Source organism: Acartia tonsa, chromosome 5 (assembly GCF_053477335.1).
Source record: "Acartia tonsa isolate MP-2025a chromosome 5, ASM5347733v1, whole genome shotgun sequence".
NCBI classification, from domain to species: domain Eukaryota; kingdom Metazoa; phylum Arthropoda; class Copepoda; order Calanoida; family Acartiidae; genus Acartia; species Acartia tonsa.
Window position 1 is genome coordinate 22,058,381 of NC_137264.1, and position 23,464 is coordinate 22,081,844.

The following is a 23,464-nucleotide window of genomic DNA, read 5'->3' on the forward strand; positions in this document are numbered from 1 at the left end:
GGAAGGGTAAATTTGGGGAATAAGGAATATTGTAAACAAAAGGGAAAGGTTGTTATCACTAAATTCTAAAGCAACGCTCCTTTACTTTAATAACAAAACAACATCAAGGGTGATAACAATGACAAAATAACAGAAAATAAACATGAAATAGTGAATAAAACACATTATCATGAAGTGAAATACAGAATATTTTATTAAAATGATGTGAAACATATATAATTAAAAAGCCTAAATTGTGAGAAATGAAGTAAATGCTAAAAATTAAGTCGTGCGTAAGTTCATCAAATAGCAAACGTAGCTAAAAATGGATTTAGCGCGTCGAAAAAGGCTGTTAGGCCTCCTAGAAACAGCTGAGGCTATTTTGCAAGATGAGGATGAGAAAAGTGAACGAAATTGCCCGGGAAAAATACCTATTCAAATTGAAATTAGGTAAAAAACTTCGAAATTTGAATTTTAATATAGTAAATATAAAATGTTTTGCCAATAAATCACGGAATATCTAGTTTTCATTGGATATCTATTTTTATTTATAGTAACTTTTTAATTTGGAAATAGGGTATCAAGAAAATAGTCTATAACAAGGGAACAATTTTGTTGATATATACTATAAAAATATTTATTCAAGAATTATAAAAAATCACATGAAATTTAAGTATACATCCATTTAAGCGAAGCATAATGAATCAGACGGTTTGCTTAATGTTTAGTAACAATCTATGTAATATAAGTGTGAAATCGTTAGGACAGTTTAACATGCCTAAATTAATGATATTGCTATCCTTTAAACGGACGTACGGACATATACAGCTCTAAATGTAGGAAAGGTTTGCTTTAAAAATTAAACTATCAAAAAGAGATGACAAACATAATTAGACCATAGACGTGTAGAGTATCTGCGCTACTAAAAATAAATGTGTTTTAAAATCAGAGCCTAATTAATGAGATTATAGAGTTCGAGTGTATTAGGCGGGGGGGGGGGGGGGGTGATGGTTAATTGGGTTTTAAACTAAATTTAGTTTGAAACTCAATTAAATTAGGGATATTTAGATAAGTATATTCACTCTTTCATCTATCATAAAAATCTTCACCAAAATAATCAGATTTCTACCTATCTTAAATATCAAAATAGAAGCACTCAATTTTCCTATAGAAACTGTCCGATTAGATCGTTACAAAAAGACTAAAGGACCAACGAAGAAGAATATTAATAATAAAGATCAACTGTCTATCTCAAATGGCAGCTTTTCAATTTGCATTCCTCTTTAAGACGATGGACGGACAGGCAAATTGAGTTATATGTTGGCTTTGCTACTAAAAACACGAGTTTTAAAGAATTATACCATGTTGATCTTGTTGACATAATATTAAATATAAGGCATTTATTTAGCATTGTGACATGCTGTTGTGAGACTTTCTAACAACTTTGTATTATCATGTTATTACTACTAGAAAGCTAAATCTACCATAGAATTTTATTCCAACATTGAAATGATTGAATAATAGAGATTTATTTAAATGAGTAAATAACTTAGAATAATGATTCTTTTATCCTATTAAATAATATATATATTTATTATTAACGGAAATACGCTAAGCTAGGAACCTAGAAGTGAGTATTTTCGGTTAATATTTTACACCTGCCGTTCCCCCTCCCCCCTATTTTTAGTTATAGTTTTGGCAGCGTAACTATCTACAGTTAGTGTTTGTCTGTTCGTCCGAAATGGATTGGTTTTAATATGTAAATTGTGACATGTTAGAATAATCCTATCAATTTCAAACCTTGTAACGAAGGGCACAGCACCATAGTTTCAAATAAACTGGTCATTACTATCACGAATAGGTACGCAGTTATAAATATAATATTTCTACAATTAGCTTCTAATAATATTTAAGTTATTTAAAACTAATAGCGCCATATATTGGTTTTAGATTGTCTGTATGTTGCATTTATGTATGTTGTCATCCTTGTTCTATTCTATTAATAGCAATCTCTATAAGTTAATTATCCTCATGTCCGTTCTTTTAAGTTATTTTGTTAACATATAGATTTTATGATTTCTTGGGTATTATTTTATATATTCTTTTCTCTACCTTATTAAAAAGAATTTGAGATAAATAATAGGTAGTTATTTATTGCATTGTACTATAAACAGCTTCCCGCGGATATAAAAATGTACAAATATAAGATTAAAATTATTTAAAACCAGTTTTTTAGTCCTGATATTTATATATTTAGCGAAGACACGGGCTAAAAAACTAGCTTTAATCTTAGTATGATTGTTCAGTTTGATATTCGTAGATAACTGGATATAATACGATGCTATACATAATTTTTCAGTATGGCTGAGAACCGGTTATTAACACCGGATATTTTTATCGGCTTCGAAGCTATACTGGAATAAATATTATGGACCTAGAAGCATTATTTAATTTGGCTATTATAAAGGTTTTTGTAAAATCGCTATTCTAATAATGATATAATTACCATATTCTATAAATACCTCTCTGTTTGCTAAATGTTTTTCCATTACATTATTGTTTTTATTTTATTATTATATTTTAACACTTTGCTACAAAGTAATATAATCGTTCTTGCTTTTACTCTTCCCTTAAAAGTTTGATAGATATGAATTTTTATTTTAACTTTAAAATCAATACATTAAAAACACATAATAAAGTTTAAAATACATCATTTTAATATTCTATTACCTACATAAAATAAAATATTTTTTTTTTGTCTTTAGCGAAGTGTCTCGCTAACTGATGAACATACATGGTTCTCCTTTATAGAGAATCTTCTTAAAGGTCCAGGGGGGGGGGGTATATGAGAAAAAGTAAATTTAGTCGGTACATATATATAGCTTCTCTGAAAAGTGCATCCTATTGAACAATCCACTTTCGAGATCTTATGCTACTAACAAAAAATCATTACTACTTCATATTGCCTAAAATTTTCTCTCAATTAAAATTTTGAATCATCAATTCCTAATCTAAAGTCTCTAATATTGGCAGCTATTCTAAAGCAGTTGGCAGTCTGACAATTAGGCAGCAAGGACAGAATATCAAGGCTGTTTATTAAGTTAGATAAATAATAATGTTTTTGTCCTGTTATTTTATCAACAGAAGACTAAAGTTGTCAGTCATAATGTTAATGTTATAAAATCTCTTAACTAGTGGCTGCACATCTAGCCTCTACAATATAAGCCTTAAACCACAATACGAGATAATAAAGACTTTTTTAAAGACAAAAAATGATCAAACTATTTGGAAGAACTGCTTTTAGTGGGCAGCAAATAGCCTAAAACTACCCTATCAAATCTAAAAATAAGGTGGCCTAAAACCATTCAGGGACCCCTGTGAAACTTAAAATAGACATCTCAATCGGTTCAGTAAAAACAAAAAAGTAAAAATTGTTCGTACCTTTACATATAACCTTACTTTGAATTCATTCATTGTCATTTTAAACACCTCTTTCATAAGATAAAATCCCAGTGGCCTAGTTTTGGTAGGTATGATCTCACTTCCGCTAAAGGACAAAGTGACTTAGATGCTCATAGGAATATTCAGTGTCTTTTTTAAGTCATATATATTATTATTAACCGTAGACTTTACAATTATAAAAAACCTCATAACGTTAGAAATGTATTGACGGTTGGACGGGCAAATAAACTAAAAGAAGCTGTGAAAATTTCATTTCTGTATGGACAAAGTGAATTTTAGCAGAGCTTTGTTACTGAAAGAAAATGTTCTAACTCTTTTACAAGGGATCTAAAGGGATAAGACAATGACCGATAAATTAATGTTCATCCCCAATGATAATACAAAAAATTGTCACTTCTGTAGATTACAATTAGTACAATTAGACACTTAACTTAATGAACCAACCAATCAGATCCAATCAAAGTTGGGAAGCCAATGAATAAGAAAATGTTATTATTAAACTTTGGGGACCAGTGTAATAAACAACCCAATGTCCCCGGCCTCCCTGAACTCTTTCTCACTTACACACGTAACACATATATGAAAGAAATGTAGGTATAGATTTTCAATGATTATCGATGAACAGTGCACTTGACGTGTCAGGGATTAATGGATGGGGAATCTAACTTTCGTTCACAGCTTACTCCAACAACGAAATTCATTCGGAAAAAAATCACGAATCCTATACGTGATTTTCGGCTGTCGTTGGGGGCATCATATAGTATATTGACGACCTTTATATCTGCCCCCCAAATATTATTTAAGATTTATTTCGCTTGTTGGCTATTCCTTATTAATTGAGTATTAAGGTAGAACACCTGCCTAAATATGTTTTACATTCAAGAAAGCGCGGCCGACATCTAATTTTGACTTTTCTAAGAGATCACAGGACGTCGAGCTTTGACCAAAAATTTCTTTCTACATAAGTTTCCCCAAAGTTGTTAAGTCAACGAATAAGAAAACGCTAGGTATTATAAAACATTGGGAACTAGTGTAATAAACAGCCCAATGTCCCCTCTCTCTCTCTCTGCTCAACCCTGTTTATGAGGACACGATAGCAGGGTTTCGGATCCGCATTGATTGTATCCGGATCCGGATCTGGTTCCGGATCCTTGACAATAAAAATAAAATCACCAAGTTTTTCTAAAAAATTTTAATCTTTAGGTAATTCAAAGTCAAAAATACTTTTAATTTTCAAGTCTGAACCTAAACCTTAAAGATTGGCTCTCATCAAGAGAATGTCTGAGATTTTATATAAATTTAGGTAGATTTTTCCATTTTTTCCGCAAATATGCGGATCCTTGCGGATCCGGATCCGAAACCCTGCACGATAGTCAACACAACATAAATATCTTTAAATCCCTGACAGCAGACACCTACAAAGCTAAAATAAAGCCATTACATATTGATGCTTAGGACAAACTGAAAAAACTCATAAATATGTTCATGAGTAGCGCAGCAATAACAAGCTAACATTTTTTATTAATGAATCACTGATATGTCAATTCAATAAAAGATGATAGGGAGTGCGGGGGGGGGGGAGGCGAGGATGCAATGGACTGATATAAACTCTTCAATCGTTAGGTTTGATATTATAAAATCTTGATTGGATTTTTGTTGAAAGTAACTGTGTCCGAAGAATTTCAACCAATAGTTTTATTCTACATTAGTGCGTAATTTGTTTTAATTATATTTGGAAGTGGTAATATCCCCGTAGAATTTTTTTTTCGATTTTGAAAATTTGAGTACCCCCCCGACAACTAACAACTCTGGCCGCAGCGCTCGGCCCCCTTGCCTGCCTAGCCGCAGCGCTCGGCCCCCTTGCCTGCCTAGCCGCAGCGCTCGACCCCCTTGCCTGCCTAGCCGCAGCGCTCGGCTCCCTAGCCTCTAACCTAAACTAAAATAGTTGTTCGTTGTCGGGGGGGTACTCAAATTTTCAAAATTGAAAAAAGAGGAAAACGCCTTGGAAGTAATATAAATTTTTTTGCCAATTGTAGAACCCCTACCCTCATTTTCAAATGAAGCGAGTTTGGGACGGGGGGTTGTCTTGGTCAACTAAAAATATATTTTGCTTCGTCGTTACCTTCTGTCTATACATTATCGTATTCTGATAGAAAGATCAGTTTTTAATAATTTATGTTTATTGAAAATAGTTAGGTATATATGACAACATGACAAAATACTTAATTTTGACAGAAATTGATGATAGATACCTATTAAATACTAGAAAATAAAGCGAGTTAACATTTCCAATAGTTTTAGTGCAGCCGAAAACTCATTTAAATGAAGCAGTATACTGTGAAGACAACAAAATATAAAATTTACTAATGTTAAGCTTGTGGAATTTTAATAATAGTAAAGCTGATATAACACCTTCAGCAAAATTAAATTGTTCCTTTATATACTTGAGTGTGTTTGTGCAATTCGGGGCGTTTGTGTATATGCGTGACAGACAGACATACATATCCTAATTATAGAGCAGCTGCACTACTTCAAAGTATTATATAAAGATTGAGTCTCAGTGTTTGGAAAGTAAAGTTTAAACTCCAGAATGGATTTGCCAAAACTTTTGCCAACCCCTAGGCAGTGTTTCACCAATACCGTTGTCAAGTCTTCTTTAAAAACAGCCAAAAAGTCTTGCTTTTTAACTTTAAAATGGCAAGTTAGACTGTTGTCAAAAGTATTCTCATTATTTATCCTGCCAATATGGCATTTAAAAGTGGTCATGGCTTTTAGTTTTATCAGCATAGAAATAAAAAAAATATTAAGGACTTTTTGTATTTCACTGTTTTTTATACAATTTTTATTATAAAGAGAATCATGATAATCCATTTCCATAATGTATAGATAAATATACATATATTAATCTCTCAATATAATAAGGAGGAAATTTGTTTTTCCACACAAATCTTTTTAAAATACCATAGACATAATTTAGAACATTAGAATAGTGGGGATGATTTATTTATCCTCCATTGTCATATCTTCTTGTCTTTACAAAAAATCTATAGTAAAAAAACACTTTTACTTCTGGAATAAAAAGCAAAGAGGGTCACTGTCAAACGCCTTTTCAAAATCCAACAAACACAAACGATTAAAGGTAGTAGTTGTGACTAAAAAATACAGTTAGTTAACAATAGGTGGTTAATACCTATACTGTGATTATTTGTAATTTTATTAATATCTCTAGAACGTCCATTAAGATTACAATCCTGGCACCACCAACTACTAATAGAAATCCATAGGTATAATTTTTCAATTACTCCGCAACTCTCAGATGGTTGTTTGGCCTAATTTTAGATGGGTGTACACTGTACATACAAAGTGGCGAAAATTTTAATATAAAATTCTTGAAAAGCAAAATGAAATAATATTCTAGTTAACCATAGAATTTAAGATTTAATTGTTTAATTAAGAACATCATTAATGTATCAAATGACATTATTGGTGATTAAAATCCTTCATATTTTACCAATCCAAAAGGGGGGAGGCGGATGTGCCACTTTTTGAAACCAAAACTAAAAGTCAACAGAGGAACTCAACTAAAAAAAGAGTTACAGGTCTGAGATTTTGCATGGCAGTTGCTTTATAGAGGTACAATATGGAACTGTGAAGAAACAGCGGCGCAACCGCCGAAAACCGCCGTTTCCCGCCGAATTTTTTTGCAATTTCTCGGCGGTTTTCGGCGGATGCGCCGCCGTTTCTTCACTGTTCCATATTGTAACCCTATAAAGCAACTGCCATGCAAAATCTTAGACCTGTAACTCTTTTTTAGTTGAGTTCCTTTGACTTTTAATTTTGGTTTCAAAAAGTGGCACATCCGCCTCCCCCCTTTAAAAAAAAATTGATAAAAAGGAATTAGGAATCCCGCCTGGATAAAGACATTGTAGTCTTTAAGTTTCTTGTAGTTTAAGCTCTACAAATCAACATTGCAACCCTCTCTATTTTACTCAGTTTGTCAGTCTATAGGTTTAGTTTCTGTCTATCCGTCTATGATAGGTCTGCTGTCACTCTCTTAGCAGTATTTTTGTTTCCATTTAGGGATGGGAATCCGTCGAATTTTTGGGCCGGATTCGGATTCCGGATTCTGAAGGGGGGTGATCTTTGCCTTCAAAAAGAGGGAGTTGTAAGAAAAAACTCAAGACGGTAATTTTAGCCTATCAATTTAGAATCCGGAATCCGCTATAAAAAACGGATTCCGGATACGGATTCGGATTCCAAAATTGGGCGGATTCCGGATCCGGATTCCGGATCCGGATTCTCATCACTAGTTTCCATTATATGAAAGTAGTCATTGCTGATATTTCATTGACATGCCATATGAGGATTTATTCAAAATTAGTAATAATATATGGGGTATGATCATAAAAACTCTTTGATTCTTTTAAAGAAAGATAAATAGTTGTCTTAATGATGAATTTTACAGCTATTTAAAGATTTAAATTATCTTTCATGGCACTATCCCAATACTACAATTTAAATAAAACTTACCCAATTAATATATGATATTTGTGAAGGTATCCAGTATAGAATTATCGACATTGTATGTTCTCTCCAGATGATATAAAATGACACAGATGTGGTATTCACATTATAACTTCGCAGCATATCATTAAATGGTCTTCATTTCAAATTGCTAAAATTTTCTTTTTGGTCAATTTTAATATTCTTTTAGCAAAGCCTTTAAATGAAGGTGTACATGAAAAATTGCTCGATTCTCCATAATAAAGTTTACTATCCTATCATACTAGTTTTTGCTTATCCATTAAGATCTCAACCACTTAACCACTGAACTGATTGATTTCTTCACTTCAGGGTATCGTCACATAGGTTCCTGGAAGTTTTTAGTCTGTTGTACTGACCTCCCTGCTCCGCCCATAGATACTTGGTTTAATTTTTGAGTCTCTAATATATAGCTCGCATAATATTTATACTTTTTTTTTTTAATTTCAGGTCGCTAGAGTTTTGGCGAGCAATAATCGGAGAATGTATCGGGACATTCTTCTATGTGATGTTATTGAGCAGCACCCATCAAGCTCTGAATTATCCTAAAGACAGTATAGCTATGGTTCAGGTAATATAAATTCCAGTATGACCTCGAAACCGATTAATAGCCGGTGGATTTGAACCGGTTCTCAGCTATACTAAAACCATGTCTAGCATCTAATTAAAAAAATTTTCATAAATATTAAAATAAAAATCATAAAATTAATAAGGGGGGGGGGGAGTTTGTACAGTTATAGGAAATGAAAATTCAGTATCAAATTTTGCCCTGGCCGTTTGGGCTTGTTTTTATAGTTATCAACCTAATTCTTTTTATAAGCTCTCTTATATGATTGGATCTACCTGTAAAATTTTGAAAATTGAATTTTGGGACTTTCCCTCTATGGGTTAGTGGGGCAAAAGACCCCACCAAACACTAAAATTTTAAGTTATGAGCTTATTTTTAAGATATTGAGCTGATTTTTTAAATTGAACCTTTTATTACACAGATGAGTTGATTAGCCACCCCATATTTCATTTTTGCACTTTACTTCTAGGGGCTTTTGGGGTAAAACAACCCCCCAAATACAAAATTATAAGTTTTGAGCTTACAAGCCCCTAGAAGTAAAGTGCAAAAATGAAATATGGGATAGCTAATCAACTCATTTATGCAATAAAAGCTTCCATTAAAAAAATCAGCTCAATATCTTAAAAATAAGCTCATAACTTAAAATTTTAGTGTTTGGGGTGGTCTTTTGGGAGTTAATAAATGGCCATTTTTATCACTTGCTTTGCAAAGGTCACGAAAATTCAGCCTAAAATAAATCATATATAGAGAGGTTTTAAGAAGGACTTCATAAAAGCAAAGTTGTTCAAAATTTAAAATAAATAATATTTGCTTTTCTTGTCATGATTATGCGGCAACTCCTTGGGGGTGAAAATTGAACTTGAAATTTTCAAATCTAATTTTCTCAAAAAGCCCCCGCTGAAATATTTTGATTTTACCTGGAATCATCATGGTTTTATGTCTATTTTCACCATACATAGGTCTCAGGGCTCGGCACTTACTTTTGTCTTGATTCAATTATAGCCCACAGTGACTGGGGTTGAATAATTTAAGATATCTGATATAAAAGCGTAGAGCTGATATCAATAACAATTCTATTCATGCTAATCATCTCATTCCTATACCTAGTAAAATTATTGTGTTAAAAAGTTTCAAGTATGGCTTCGAAACGGATTAATATCCGCTGAATTGGAACCAGTTCTTATCCATACTGAAAAATCATGTATAGCATCGTATTACAGAGAATTTTTCTAAAACATTAAAATAAAAATCATAAAATTGATATCAGTTTTGGTAGCTCAGAACTGGTTTTGATCTTATAATTTTTCATTTTGATATCCGTGGAAAGCTGTTTATAATACGATGCGATAAATAACTATTATTCTGCCTCTTTAAAAGTATTATTATTTATTTTATTTAGGTTGTATCAGCAATAACAGCTGGACTTGCAATTACAACACTAACACATGCGTTTATGCAGGTATACTGTTTTGAATATTATTGCCCTTGTTGTAAAGTAGCGCAACTATTCCTTAAGCAAAGTATGTCCGTCCGTCCGTCAATCTATCCAAGTATATTGACCTAGGTCCTGTTAGAGATAGGAATCTGAATGTTTTCCTTAAGATTTCCAATAAAAAAAATCACTTTGAAAGTCGTCAGGGACGTTTAATGAGAAAGGGGCTAAATTATCTTCCCCCTCCCCTCAATAAAAAGCTTGGACGTCCTTGCAAATATGATATAAAGATTACTCCCACACCCCACTTACTTAATTTGCTTAGACGTCTTTGGAATTCGTTCGTACATTCTCTTCCAAATAGCCTTAAACCTGCCCTGGATTTATACTAAGCCTTTCTTAAAATGTAGACTAAATAATATTTTGAAGGTATCACACACATCCATGCCTGTTACTTTAGTATTAATCAAATACAAGACAGTCAAATGAAATCAATTCTTTTTTGTTTTGTTTGACCCACAAACCCCCTTTTATTTCCCTGCGGGATGAAGTTCGGCCATTACTATGCCAATATTATACTGTATATATATATTTTTCAATATTCTTACACTTTTATTGGGGTGCTACAAAAATACCATAAAGAAAACAAGGACAGTTACGTCCATAAATAGTATAATAATAACAAGCTATAAAAGTTTTAAGAAAATAGATAGAAAAATAAATTTCAGATGTAAATTTAATGTCTACTATTGATCTTTTAAATACATCGTTACTTTAAGACAGAATAATTCTTGTTTTTATATTTCAAAAAAATATTGGGCTTGACCTCATGTTAAATAGAAGGCTCTATCAAGTACATGACATATAATCAAGAGTAGAGGGAATGCTTTAGTCTATGAACAGGCATAACTTGTTAAATGCACAGTTATCACACAAATGGTGCTGCTATCAAAGAATTAATTAGACTAACAGGGCCAAAAAACTAGCAAAAACGAAAAAAGCGCAACAGTTTTTTATCACCTTTTTGCACCAGTTAATTATGTTATTGATTCCACCAAGGAATTGGAAAAATAGAGAACAAGAGAATTTAGATTTTGCACTAAAGGACATGGGTAGGTAAGCTTTAGGGAAAACCATTTTAATTATTAGACAAGAATGATTATATTAATTGACTACGAATGAGATAACATGTTTATAAAACTTAAATCACCATTGTAAGTTAGTTTCCATTGTTCCTTCCCCTCTGGTTGGATATATCTTTTAAAATCCCTGCGATTTATACAATTTCCCCCCTCGATAGGTATACATAATAATAGGTTACTAAACTTTTCTTAACTTTTTAGTATTTACTTCCTTTTCCCATTTTGCACTTTTAAGGGAAAATTGGATTGTTTCTTTAAATTTTTCTCCTATTTTAACAAAAAAATTTGTTTTATTCAAAAGCTAGGTATATTTATGAAAAAGGGCGACAACATCCATCAAACAGTTGAAAAAAAGAACATTAACACATATATAGTCAAAAAAGTTAAAAATCGATTCGGCAGGTTTAAATGGACGTACAGACTATCTGGTAATGATTATAGAGTTCCAAGGCTTTCTAGATAGTACCTACCTGTTATAGAAATCATCATGCAAAGTTTGAAATCGATAGGACAATACTAACATGCCTTATTAAACCAAAAAAGCAAACCTATATGGAAAGACGTATAGATATACCCCATTTATAGAAAAGCTTCGCTTTTAAAAAGTAATGATATGACTATACGTAAATTACCATAAGTAGGACGAGGGACAAAATACTATCACCCATCCAATGTATTTCATTGTCTCCTCCTCCCCTTTCTTGGGATTTGGTCTTCTTTTTGTAAAGAACAAAAACATACACGTACATATCTAGGATTATGTTTGTTCAATACTCACAAAATTACATATTAGCACTAATTATTATATAAAGCAAGTTTGAAATCATACCTATTCGTATTTATTCCTTCAAATGACGGGAATATCTCTTTACTAGACAAAGTGTTGATTGTCTGTAGGACGACATAACCATGATTTTGATTCGTTAAATTGAATAATTTAATATTTTTAACTTTGTGACAACACCTTACATTGAAACCCGAGTCTTATTTTGTATGTTCTTTAAGTCTTTTGTGGATTTCCTGTATTTTGAAAAGTATCTGGTTTCATAAAACTACATGCTAATCTAAAGTTTTGTAGCGAAGCTACTCTATAACTCACAATGTCTGTCTGTCGTTAAGTAACTCTATATGGGGAAATTTCAAGGGTTCATGTAGACTGCATTTAATAGCGAAATGCTGTTTTTGGAGAGAATTTTTTTTTAATATTGTCACCTATACAGACAATTACATACATACAAACAAACTTTTACATAGCTTTAACTTCAAGTTTTTTCTGTTTTATAGTTAATTGTTCTTCTTATAATTAAACTATTACTTTATTAGATTTTTTCTGCTGCTTATTGATAAAATTGTGCTTTTTAAGAGTACTTGAAACTATTTTTATTCCTCTTAATCTATTTTTCTCTTACACACACTTGAAAGATCTTCATATTGTAGTGAACAATGAGTTTACATTTCCTTACATTCATAAAAGAATAGTTCTTGGAGCGCACCGACTTTATTATAATGGTCTGCCCGTCTGTACGGCAATTATTCTTTCTTCAAAATCATCTTTTTATAGTTAGGTATTTTCTTCTTCATTTACAAATAATATTGCTGTATACTTGTGGATTTGCCCTCATTCTTTGTAGCTTCGCTATTTATGTATATTGTCATCCCATTTTATATTTCTTTTCATCCCAAAAGATAAATATAAGCAATGTAAGGAGATTTTTTTTATCATCGAATGGTCATTCTATTTAACTAATATTTCATTTTTAACCCTAACTAGCGTCTTCGCCCCTAGCCCCTAGGGGTTCTTTATTCGAGAATTAGCTTAAAATCATCCAAAGATCTAAAAACAAAGAAAACATTTTCTCGTAATTATTAGAATCCGGTAAATAGGATCCGGTTCTCATCCATACGAAAAAAATAGAATCGTATTATATCCAGCTTTCTACGAATATAAAAATGTACAATTATAAGATTAAAACCATTTTTTTAGCCCCGAGGTGCTGTTTTTTTAGCCCTTGCCTTCGGCACCTCCGGTTAAAAAATAGTTTTTATCTTATAATTGTACATTCTATATCCGCGGAAAGCTGTTTATAATATGATGCAAGAAATAACTAAACCTTCACAGCCTTCCTAAAATAGTGATCCAAATCGGTTCAGTGGTTATTAAGGGTTTAAGTTTTAAACAAAAAACTCTTACTACTTTATATCATAGAATATACATATATTATAGTCCTTTTTAATAAAAAATCTAAGGGCAAGTTTATGGTGATTTTAGGCTACTGTTCTGCCTAGTTACCCATTCCCCCTTCAAATACATAGCCCCTCAATGCTAGGGGCGCACTACAAGTGAAACTTTTGCAGCTTTAGATGAACAACTTTCTTTTATAGAATAGATGGATAATATTTGTTATGAGAAAATGTAATACCTGATTTCCAATAACAAATCTCTTTCAATAAATGCTGCTCTTGTAGTTTTCCTTCAGCCCGCCAGGGAGAAGGGATAGAGAGTCTAAATTTTTAGGAAATAGATTTTAAAAATCTAAGCAATTTGGAATTGTATTATTGATCTAAGAGAGATTTTTATTCATGGACAAACCTAATATAGGGGCAATATGAAATTAAAATTATTTTTGCTTAATAGTCTGAAGGCAGATATTGTCAAAAAAAAGCGCTTAAACTATGAATAAATAGTTATGGTTAAAATCTTCTACCAATAATCAAAGAAGAACAATTATTTTACATAAAGTAATTGTAACCTATTTTTTTTATTGGTGTTTACTGTTTTTACCTTACAGATAAACCGATATAGTCATACTTACAAGATGAGTTTTAACGTAAATTTTCTTTATTTTTAGGTATCCGGAGCCCATTTCAACCCTGCCATTTCCATCGCCAGTGTGTTGATGAAGCGGATAACCATCCTGCGCGGTGCCGCTTACCTTTGCGCACAGTGTGGTGGTGCCATTGCGGGAGCCGCGCTCGTGTACGGGGTGTACGGCAGGAGCGGCGCTAAAAATCAGTTTGGAGAGGTAATATTTTTGGTTAAGTAGCGGTGCTATTACAAAATTTATATTAAGAGGGGCTAAGACTTCTGTCCCTTAAGGTCTCGCCAACCACAAAACTGATTGAGTTCTCAAAGGAATTTTCACATAGACCTCTAGTGGTATTTCCATCTTCCAAATAGACATACCGTTACTTTACTTAGGGATTAGCTACTGCGCCCCTAAAACCTAGGTATTCTATACTTGAAGGTGTAGGGAAGTGCATATAAATAGCCTTGAAGCATCCTTACACGTAAATATAAAAATAGGATAGCCTAAAACCTTCCCGGGACCTGTGTAAAGCTATCCCAAAATATTCCTTTTCTGCTGCTTTCAATTTCCTGTTCTTTGTGATATGCAAAAATTAAATTAAGATTACTTACACAAAGTTTAAATTTAATCTGTGTGTGTTTACTTACAGTTAGATTAAATACAAATGTTTTTATTCTTAAATTTTTTTATACGAACAAAGACAATTATGTCCAAAAGTAGAACAGCAATAACAACATATTGACAAAAGAACATAATAGTATATTAAGTGCAGAATTTTATGTTTAATTTAATTCTAAGCATTCTGCAGGTTTTGTAAATAAATCACATTATACACCAATTTCTATAAGATACTAGATACCTACATAATAAATTTTTATTACCTAAAGAACTTTATTTCATAAAAAATACAATTTTTCAAAATAAAGGATATTTTTATTTATCTCGAACAGGGTGATACCTAGTAATATAGTAGCTACGCTAATAATATATATATTGCAATTTTTAGTTAGCAGCAAAGCTTTTACACAACTCACATATGCACAGTCTAATTTTACTATACATCAAAATTCTCTATTATTGCTCTATTTACAATCTACTGTTCTTTGTAATCAAAAGTATTGTTATTGCTGCGTCGCTTCTGAACAAAATTATCCTTTTGTATTTCTTAAAAACAAACAGTAACACAGACAAACACAAAGCAAAAATTTTGCAAAGTATTGAAATTACAAAAGTTTTATAAATTTTTCCAATAAAGCGAGAAACCTCAGTTTGATATTACCATATATTTTTCATTTTCTCTCAAGCAAGGCAATTTTACAAGACCTTTTAAAATATTTTTTTTTGCTTTTGTATCTGTATTTTAAAGCCAAGATTCTCTATAATAATATTTCTATCCTTAACAAATGTTTGAAATTAAATGAGCCTTCTATCGAGTTTGTATGTGCTTTCTCTCAATGTACCTCAAGTACAGAATGAGCCCCCCCCCCCCCCATCCTATTTTTCTAAATAAAATAAATTAAAATTTAGTGGAGAGTAGTAGTTTATCTTTAGACTAAATCGCTACGGAGGGGGATGGGTGGTCCATACCTGCAAGACCCGGTACCCAATATAACCTAACCTAACTAAGCCTAAACCCTTTTGTTCACATAGAAAAACCAAAATTCAGAGCTAATGGACATATTTTCACTGTTTTATACCTAAATATGAATTATAATTAGATTTTTTTTCAGGCCTCCATCGCAAACTTTGGTATGGAATTTATCCTGAGCTTCCTAGTGGCGTACGTCTTCTTTAGCGTCACACCCGCCACATCCCCGTCGGGACGGCGGGCCTCGCCGCCGGCCGAACCATTCAGCACTAGTCTCACCATCGGCCTGGCATACCTGACCTCCCTGACGGCCTACCGCGGCTCGCTGAATCCTGCGCGGGCCCTGGGTCCCGCGTTTGTTGCCGACGGCTGGGCCTACCACTGGGTGTTCTGGGCCGGGCCAATTTTGGGGGCATGTTGTGGCGCATTTTGCTTCACCTTTATTTTTAACCTGAAAAAACCGAAATGGGCGGAAGGCGACCAGCACCTTAACCGCCGAATGGGCGGCAAAGACATGGAAACGGGATCAATGAAGAGCGAGGAGGATATGATTGACGATTTGGAACGGGTTCGTCAGTTTAAATCAAATATGATTGCCACATATAACGATGGGTTGACAGGATTAGATTCAGTCTACAATACTTCTGTTAAACCATACAAACGGCAGCACTTGGCAGGAGCTGAGTCAGTCTACGGCGGTACAAAAAGTTTGTACAACGGCGGCGGTGGTAATGGAGCTATGTACAATGAGGACAGGATTGTAACGGGAAGGCGGACACCGGGACTTGATACTAAGTCAATGTACGGCGGGCTAGACGATGCCCGGTCAATATCTCAATCCAGAGCGCAGCTAAAACGTTCACTGTCAGTTCATTCCAAAATTCAACGCCGCAATCCACAAGACAATCTTCCCGAAGAACCGCCGCTAGGCGATTGTGTCAGTAACATGGCGGTTGCCACTGCACGGGCTGCTACTGTCAATAGCCGCCAACAGCAGCAGCACAATGCTGCGGCAGCCATGCATTTGTCAGAAGTAAGTGCTTATGCACGTAAATTTGGGGCTTCCACTTCATCGGCGGGCGGCGGAAATAGTGATTTTGACGAGCGCAGCATGCAGGAATCTATGTACCGGGAGTATATTAAGCAGAAAAATGCCGAGGCGGATGCTGCCTGCAGCCCAATGGAGCAGCTTTCTGGGAGCAGCTCGGGTCAGTGTTCAGGAGCTAGCAGCTCGGGATATTATTCATCCTCCAAAGAAGAGCAGCTACAGAGAGCCGTTAGCGGCGGCGGCGGTATCATGAAGGAGCAGCAATTTCACAGGCGGGACGCAAGTATGTGCAGTACGCGTGGAGGGCAATATGGTAGGCGGGGTATTGAGGTGACTGTGCCACCACCGCCCCCGCCAATTATTGGGGAGGGAGGGGGATTGAGATCCCAACAGAATTTTACCCCAAGTTCAGCTTCCTCGTTTGGTTATTAGAACTTTAGCAATTAACATTTTAGACCATATTGATATAAACATTTTTAATGAAAATTTATGTTTATTTGGCTACTTTTATAGCAAAAAAATATTTCTACCTTAACATTTTATTTAATTTAAAATAAGTTTCTTTACAACATTATTCAAATATCTTTGAAAGATTCAACTTTTTACAAAAGTATGGCCTAAATATTACATTTTTATTGTGATATTTGTATTTGTTATTTATTAGAAAGTCCTCCTTCTATATGTTAATATATATAAGAAAAACAAACATCCTATTACTGTCTATTACATTAAAATGACCAAAAAGGGCTCAAAAGTAAAGTGAAAAAAGAAACACAAAATAACTCCAAAAAGCCCTTTAAAAGTGTAAATTTGTGATAAACTAAAAGCGGCATTAAAATGACCAAAACTGTAAAAAATATGTGAAAATTATTTGTTAATACTTTAATATAATTAAAATTAAATCTATGTAGATGTTTTTAAATCAAACCCTATGTAGAAGATCTTTTAAACTCTATTGGTTAAATTATAAACAAAATAAATAAATCGAAAGAAATTCTGTTTTACTTTTAATGGTTTTCGTTACGTACTATAATTTTTTTGTATTTTATTCATCATATTGGATTAATTATCAGTTGGACCTTACACCAGATTATCATGTTGTACTAAAATAATATGAAACTTGTAGATGGCTAAAATAGCCCCCCCCCCCACATTCAATCGAGTTTCCTTATCGCCTCTCCTCCTACTGAATGAACGAACTGACTAATAAATGATGTCCATGTTAGCAACCTAAATTTTCCCCCTGTCATATGTTGTATATTCATTATTCATTACGGTAACCTCCAGAAATGTACATAATTTAGGTGGATATTGTGCAAGATTCTCGCATACCCTGATAAAATGTGTCTTACTACTGGATAATTTAACGTTAATCCCCTCCCGCTCTCATGTTTTTATCCAATCCCTTCCCCTGACCATGAAGAAACGTATCGACCAAAAACTTAAGACTAATATGAGATTGAGCAACCTAAATTAAAGACAAAAATTTCCGTCACAATATCCACGTTTTTTTTTATATCCATTCCTAAAGTGTTGATCAAACGTAGAAACAGTACAACAATAAACTCACGTTTCCCCCTTTATATTTATTTAAGCATAGATGGACAATACTAAAAGAAAAAACTTTGAAACAAATGTATTATGCAGTCGAGATAAAAAATCCCAACCCTTTAAAATTAGGAGAGTTGAAAAAAATTGCGCACTTCGCATTGTTTAACACCTTTTTTGTTGTCTGTATAACACGTTTTTTTAGGGTTATGCACACACCCGATGGCATAATCCTGTGCACGCTACTGGTTCCATTTATGTATGCCCCTCTAATCTTTAACTTTATTTCCCCCAAAGTAATATTGCAAAAAACAACAATGAAATCACTTTCCCTTGCAATAAAGAATAGTCATAAAGATTCAAAAAAAAAAAAAAAAATTAATACATAATTGATAACTAGGGTTGGGAATCCGAATCCGGAATCCGCCCAATTTTTGGCAAATTTTGTAATCCGAATCCGGAATCCGTTTTTTAAATCGGATTCGGATTCTTAATTGTAAAGCTAAAATTAGCGTCTTGAGTTTGTTCTTTTAACCCCCCTTCTTTGAAGGCAAAGATCACCACCCCGGCGGCCCCCCGCCCCCCCCCCCCAATCTACCCCCCTAAATACACTACCAAGTGGAAAGATAAGAAAATATAAAAAAACACAGCTTTAGATTCTTCCCAGTACCCGGTGTAATTTAATCCCTTAATTTTTAAAAATATTGCTAGAATCCGGAGTCCGTCAAAACAAATAAGAATCCGGAATCCGCAGAGAATCCGTTTTATTTTTGGACGGATTCTTGCAAGAATCCGAATCCTATCCAAAAATTAGACGGATTGCCATCCCTATTAATAACAGTGTTTTTAAGACGTCTTTGCTTTCTTTTAATTTGTGAAAATATTGCTGAAAAAAAACCGAATTGTTGGAAAAAGAGAGACTCTAGTTAAATTTTTAGTATTTAACAGACATTCCTAAAAAGAACTAACTGCATTATCATTTACTGGTAATCCTTATACTAAAGTAACAGGATGTTTGTCTTTGTGTCTGTACCAAAGGATCTAATTACCGCTGAACCGATCGGGTTCTCCTTAACAGGGTAGATTCTCATATGTCCCATGGAAGATTTTTAACTATTCTGGGGGAGGGTACCACCACCCTCCCAAGAGAAATAACTAGAGGCCTCTCGGTTCGTAGCTGCTAATTCTATAATATGAAGTAATAAGGTTTATGGTCTGTAGCTTAAGATTTTGATAATTGCTGAACCGATTGGGTTCTCCATTTTAGCGAAACTTGACATAGGTCTTGGGATGGTTTAGGCTATTTAATTTATTAGATTTAAGTCGATAAATGGTTTTATGCTATTCCTATTTTATACCCCTAACGTTTATTATATGATCAGGTCCATTCACAATTTTGCATCGGGGTGGTTAGCAAAGGGGGACAGACCTTCCAATTTTTCTTTTCTTGGGAAATCTTGCACCCCCCCCCCCCTCCTTATGAACGTCCCTATTTTTGTTTCTTTTTTCAGAATATCTATGATTGTTTGTACTAGGAATTTTATTCGAAACTTTGTAATACATATTGCACATTTTAGGGTTTTAGTAAAAAGTAATGTTGAAGTAAAAGAATGATTTGTGTGGCATTTTGCTTTTAGTGGTGTGCACACGTTTTTTATAGGGGGGGTTATATTTCTTGAGTAGGTGGAAAGGTGAAAAAGGTTGGCCTTATCGTTATGTTGAAATTATGTCAGCCATGGCTACTTTTACTTATGCCATAAAGTCAACGTTATTAGCCATGTATTCGACTTACACCAACATAATTGCATGTTTCACAATAAGTCGACAGTGTTGACACAAGGAAAATTGAAAACAGAGCCATCAGACTGTTGGATACTTTGGCCATCGGCTTAGACTACTTGTGTCCGAAAGTAGGCTGCAGCCTAGTCTTAGGGTTTTAAATAAAAATAAAACGTATATGAATAAACATTTACTTATCCATCTGTCCTCTATTGCACACAGTTACCAACAAGTCAAAGTATAATTGTCAAACTTCATTTACTTTTTTCATTTTTCGCAGGATTCTCATTCAATTTTGCAACTTGCAAGCAAATCAAAATGGGCTAGTTTCACGAAATGCATTTGAACTTAATTTAGTGAACCGCATATTTTTTCCTGGTTAATTGGTTAAAGGGACTGTGAACGTAAATTTTTCTCATCTTAATATCAAATCTTAACATAATCTCATTCATAATATCTCACAGATAGAGCAAAACGCGCTTTTGTTTGCTTAAAAAACGGCTTTTTCCGACGATTTTTATAAGGTAAAGGGAAAGGAAGAAATTTTCCGTATTATATAAAATGTGCATTAAATTGCTTTTTTCTCCCATTATAGCTAAAATTAAACTTTTTCACATAGTTCTTGATTTTTCCCAACAGTTAAGCTGACTTTTAACATAATCCTTGCTTTAAATCAATGTATAGTTACTTAGAAATTGATAAAATAAGCAATATTTTTTATTGAAAACCAAATACAATAACAAAGCTAGAAACTGTTTTTTTTTATGAGTATCCAATTAACTTTAGATGGCCCATCTCTTGCCCACCTTTAATTACAAATTTGTAATTAATAAAGACACAATATTTCTTTATAAACAGTCTGATAAAAGTGTAAACTAATTCTCCAAAGTGGGTTATTTATTGTCCAACACAATAAAAAAGGATATCATTATTTTAAACAACCTATGAGATTCAACCCTTTGTAGACAGTGAGGTATTTTTTGTCAATAATACAAATTTAAAATAGGTGTTTATTACCTAATTACTACGTTATAAAAAAAACAATTGGCAATTTTATATCATAAAATAAATCCTTGACAGTAAGTAAATTGTTTCAACTATATATGACAAGTTAAATATCTCTACAAACATTATATGAAACAAAAACGTTCAGATTTTCCCTGTTTTTTCCTTTTTCCCTCCCAAAATACCATAAAATCAAGGCATTATTCCTGGATATTTTTGTTAATAGAACGTTTTTGGTTGATCAGTGTAGTGAAATGTGCTTAGAAAATGTTAAGATTTGATAATCAGATGAGAAATTTTTACGTTCACACTCCCTTTAAACTACATTTATATTGCATATATTTGAAAAAAAATTAAATTTTCTACGACATAGTTTTTAAAATATCAAGACTTGAAAATCGTCTTTTTAAATTGCATATATCACAAAAAGACGATTTTCAAGTCTTGATATTTTCAAAACTACGTGGTAGAAAATTGAAATTCTTTCAAATATATGCCCTATAAATAAAGTTTAATCCATTAACTAGCAAAAATATGCGGTTCACTCAATTAAGTTCAAATGCATTTCGTGAAACTACCCCTTTTACAAATTGATTCTTTCACTTTGATTGGTGATGTCATTCACAAATTAAAAAAAAACAAGGATGACAAATAGCATAAAAATGGATGCTACAAATCTTTAAAAAAACAAAACAATAGAATATTAATTAGTTTATTATTATTTGGATCTTACACCAGATAATCAAGTACTCTGATAAAGTAAAACTTGTAGCTGGCTCAATTAATGATCCCTTCCAATCGCCACCCATTTACCACATCCACTCCCCTCTTACTGAATGAACGTACTGACCAACAAATGATGTCCATGTTAGCTAGCTAAACTGACTTAAACTTTTCACCTGTCATATTACCCATCTATATTCTACATCCATTGGGATATTTTACAGAAATACCTAATTTACTTCACTTTCCCTTTTTTAAAGTAAAATAGTACAGCTGCTGTAAGCGTATATATATTTACTAGCTGTGTATGTCATGGTCGGTCTAGGTTTGTCCCTAGTTATAGAGTAGCTTCACAAGCGGAAAATATCTATATTACAAAGTCCCTAGAGGCTAGGGACAAAGCCGCTAGTATTATATAAAGTAGTAAGCTTTTTTTGTCTTTAGCGAAGGATCTCGCTAACCGCTGAACCTATATGGTTCTCTTTTACATTCTCATAGGCCTTGGGAAGTTTTATAACTTTTTGGGGGGAGGGTATCTCCAACCTCCCTAGAGAAAACACCCCTAGTAAAGAATTACTCCCCCAAAACAATTAAAATTGACAGAGTCACCTCCTAACCCCCCACATTAAGTGTCCCTAGAGTAGCCGCTGGTAAATATTAAAGTAAATAAAATTTCTGGAGTAATTAGTTTAGTTGGTTTGTATTGCAACTTAAAATTGTTTTCTAGAAAAAATTATAACAAATTTCTAAAAATAAAACAACATTGCATTTTCATTGAAACCTGATATACAAAACGTGAATTTCATCGGTCCTTGAAAGTGCCTAGTTGAACACAGTCCCCTGATTTTGTAATAAATTAAAAATAATATTAAAAATTAATCTAAGGAAAGCAGAAAAACTTTAAACTTTACGCAATTGAAATTATTGCTGCTGTTAAAGATACTAGCGGTTTCACCCCTAGCATCTAGGGGCTCTTTTGGACGGGTAGAAAGGGATTAAAAAAATGATAACTCAATTGCATTCCAAGAAAAAAATAATAAATTGGCCTTAAAAACAACCACCGGACCGAAGCTTACTTAAAATACGGAACCTATTCGGCTCCGTAGTCATTAAGATCTTAAGTTTCAGACAAAAAACTTACTACTTTAAACAATAAGATGAGTTTCACGTGCAGATTACTCAGACTATCCGAATGTAAGTCTTTTGTAATAACTAAGTAAGTTGGTGTTTGGGATGTTGTCATTCTTATTTTGTGAATTAAAAAGTAAAATAGTATCAAGATCCTACTTATTTTCCTTTCAAAAACCTAATTATTATCTAAATATAAAACAAGAATGACAACATCCATAAGAAACGAAGCATACAAAAATTTGACGGACAAAATGAGCTTTTGAGTTATTTTTCCGAAGAATCTTTGTGATATTCTAACTCATATAGCAGCCGAGTAAACTATATTTTCCCCATAATTATCTAATGACGGACGGACATAGAGTTTTTATAAAAAATATTCAGAAGTATATCTCTTCTAACAGCTGAGAAATTTTCTGAATACAACAGACAGACGGACAAATTGTGTAACTAGCAGCTGCGTTACTGTAAGAGGAAGTATTTAATTATAGTCCTCGTCGTTTACACAAAATCCGGGGGTTAAATAGTTAAACCCAAAAAGTTAACTGTCTCACTGGTGGCTGCGTAACTGGCTTGCAGGGCTTTTCTCATAGATTTCAATATTTCAATTCGGGTTAAAAAAAAAGATTCATGCTTATGTTTTTTTAATAAGGACAATTTTAGTTTTGTAATTTTTCGCTGTTATATTTTTGGAGGGTGTGGCGTTTTTAACC

At 33.2% G+C, this 23,464-nt stretch overlaps 1 protein-coding gene across 1 annotated transcript; it reads left to right on the forward strand.

Annotated features, from left to right (window-relative positions):
* The first annotated feature begins 24 nt into the window (after positions 1-24).
* Positions 25-17,562, forward strand: LOC145319038 (uncharacterized). Its single transcript, XM_080160861.1, has 5 exons — positions 25-429; positions 8,434-8,554; positions 9,951-10,010; positions 13,975-14,148; positions 15,663-17,562. The coding sequence occupies exons 1-5, from the start codon at positions 305-307 to the stop codon at positions 16,998-17,000; spliced, it is 1,818 nt and encodes a 605-aa protein (XP_080016987.1). The 5' UTR covers positions 25-304; the 3' UTR covers positions 17,001-17,562.
* Positions 17,563-23,464: the final 5,902 nt, after the last annotated feature.

Coding starts and splice junctions, on each gene's coding strand:
- LOC145319038 (XM_080160861.1), top strand. CDS start 305: ATGGATTTAGCGCGTCGAAAAAGGCTGTTAGGCCTCCTAGAAACAGCT. Junction 430..8,433: donor CCTATTCAAATTGAAATTAG/GTAAAAAACTTC, acceptor TTTTAATTTCAG/GTCGCTAGAGTTTTGGCGAG. Junction 8,555..9,950: donor ACAGTATAGCTATGGTTCAG/GTAATATAAATT, acceptor TATTTTATTTAG/GTTGTATCAGCAATAACAGC.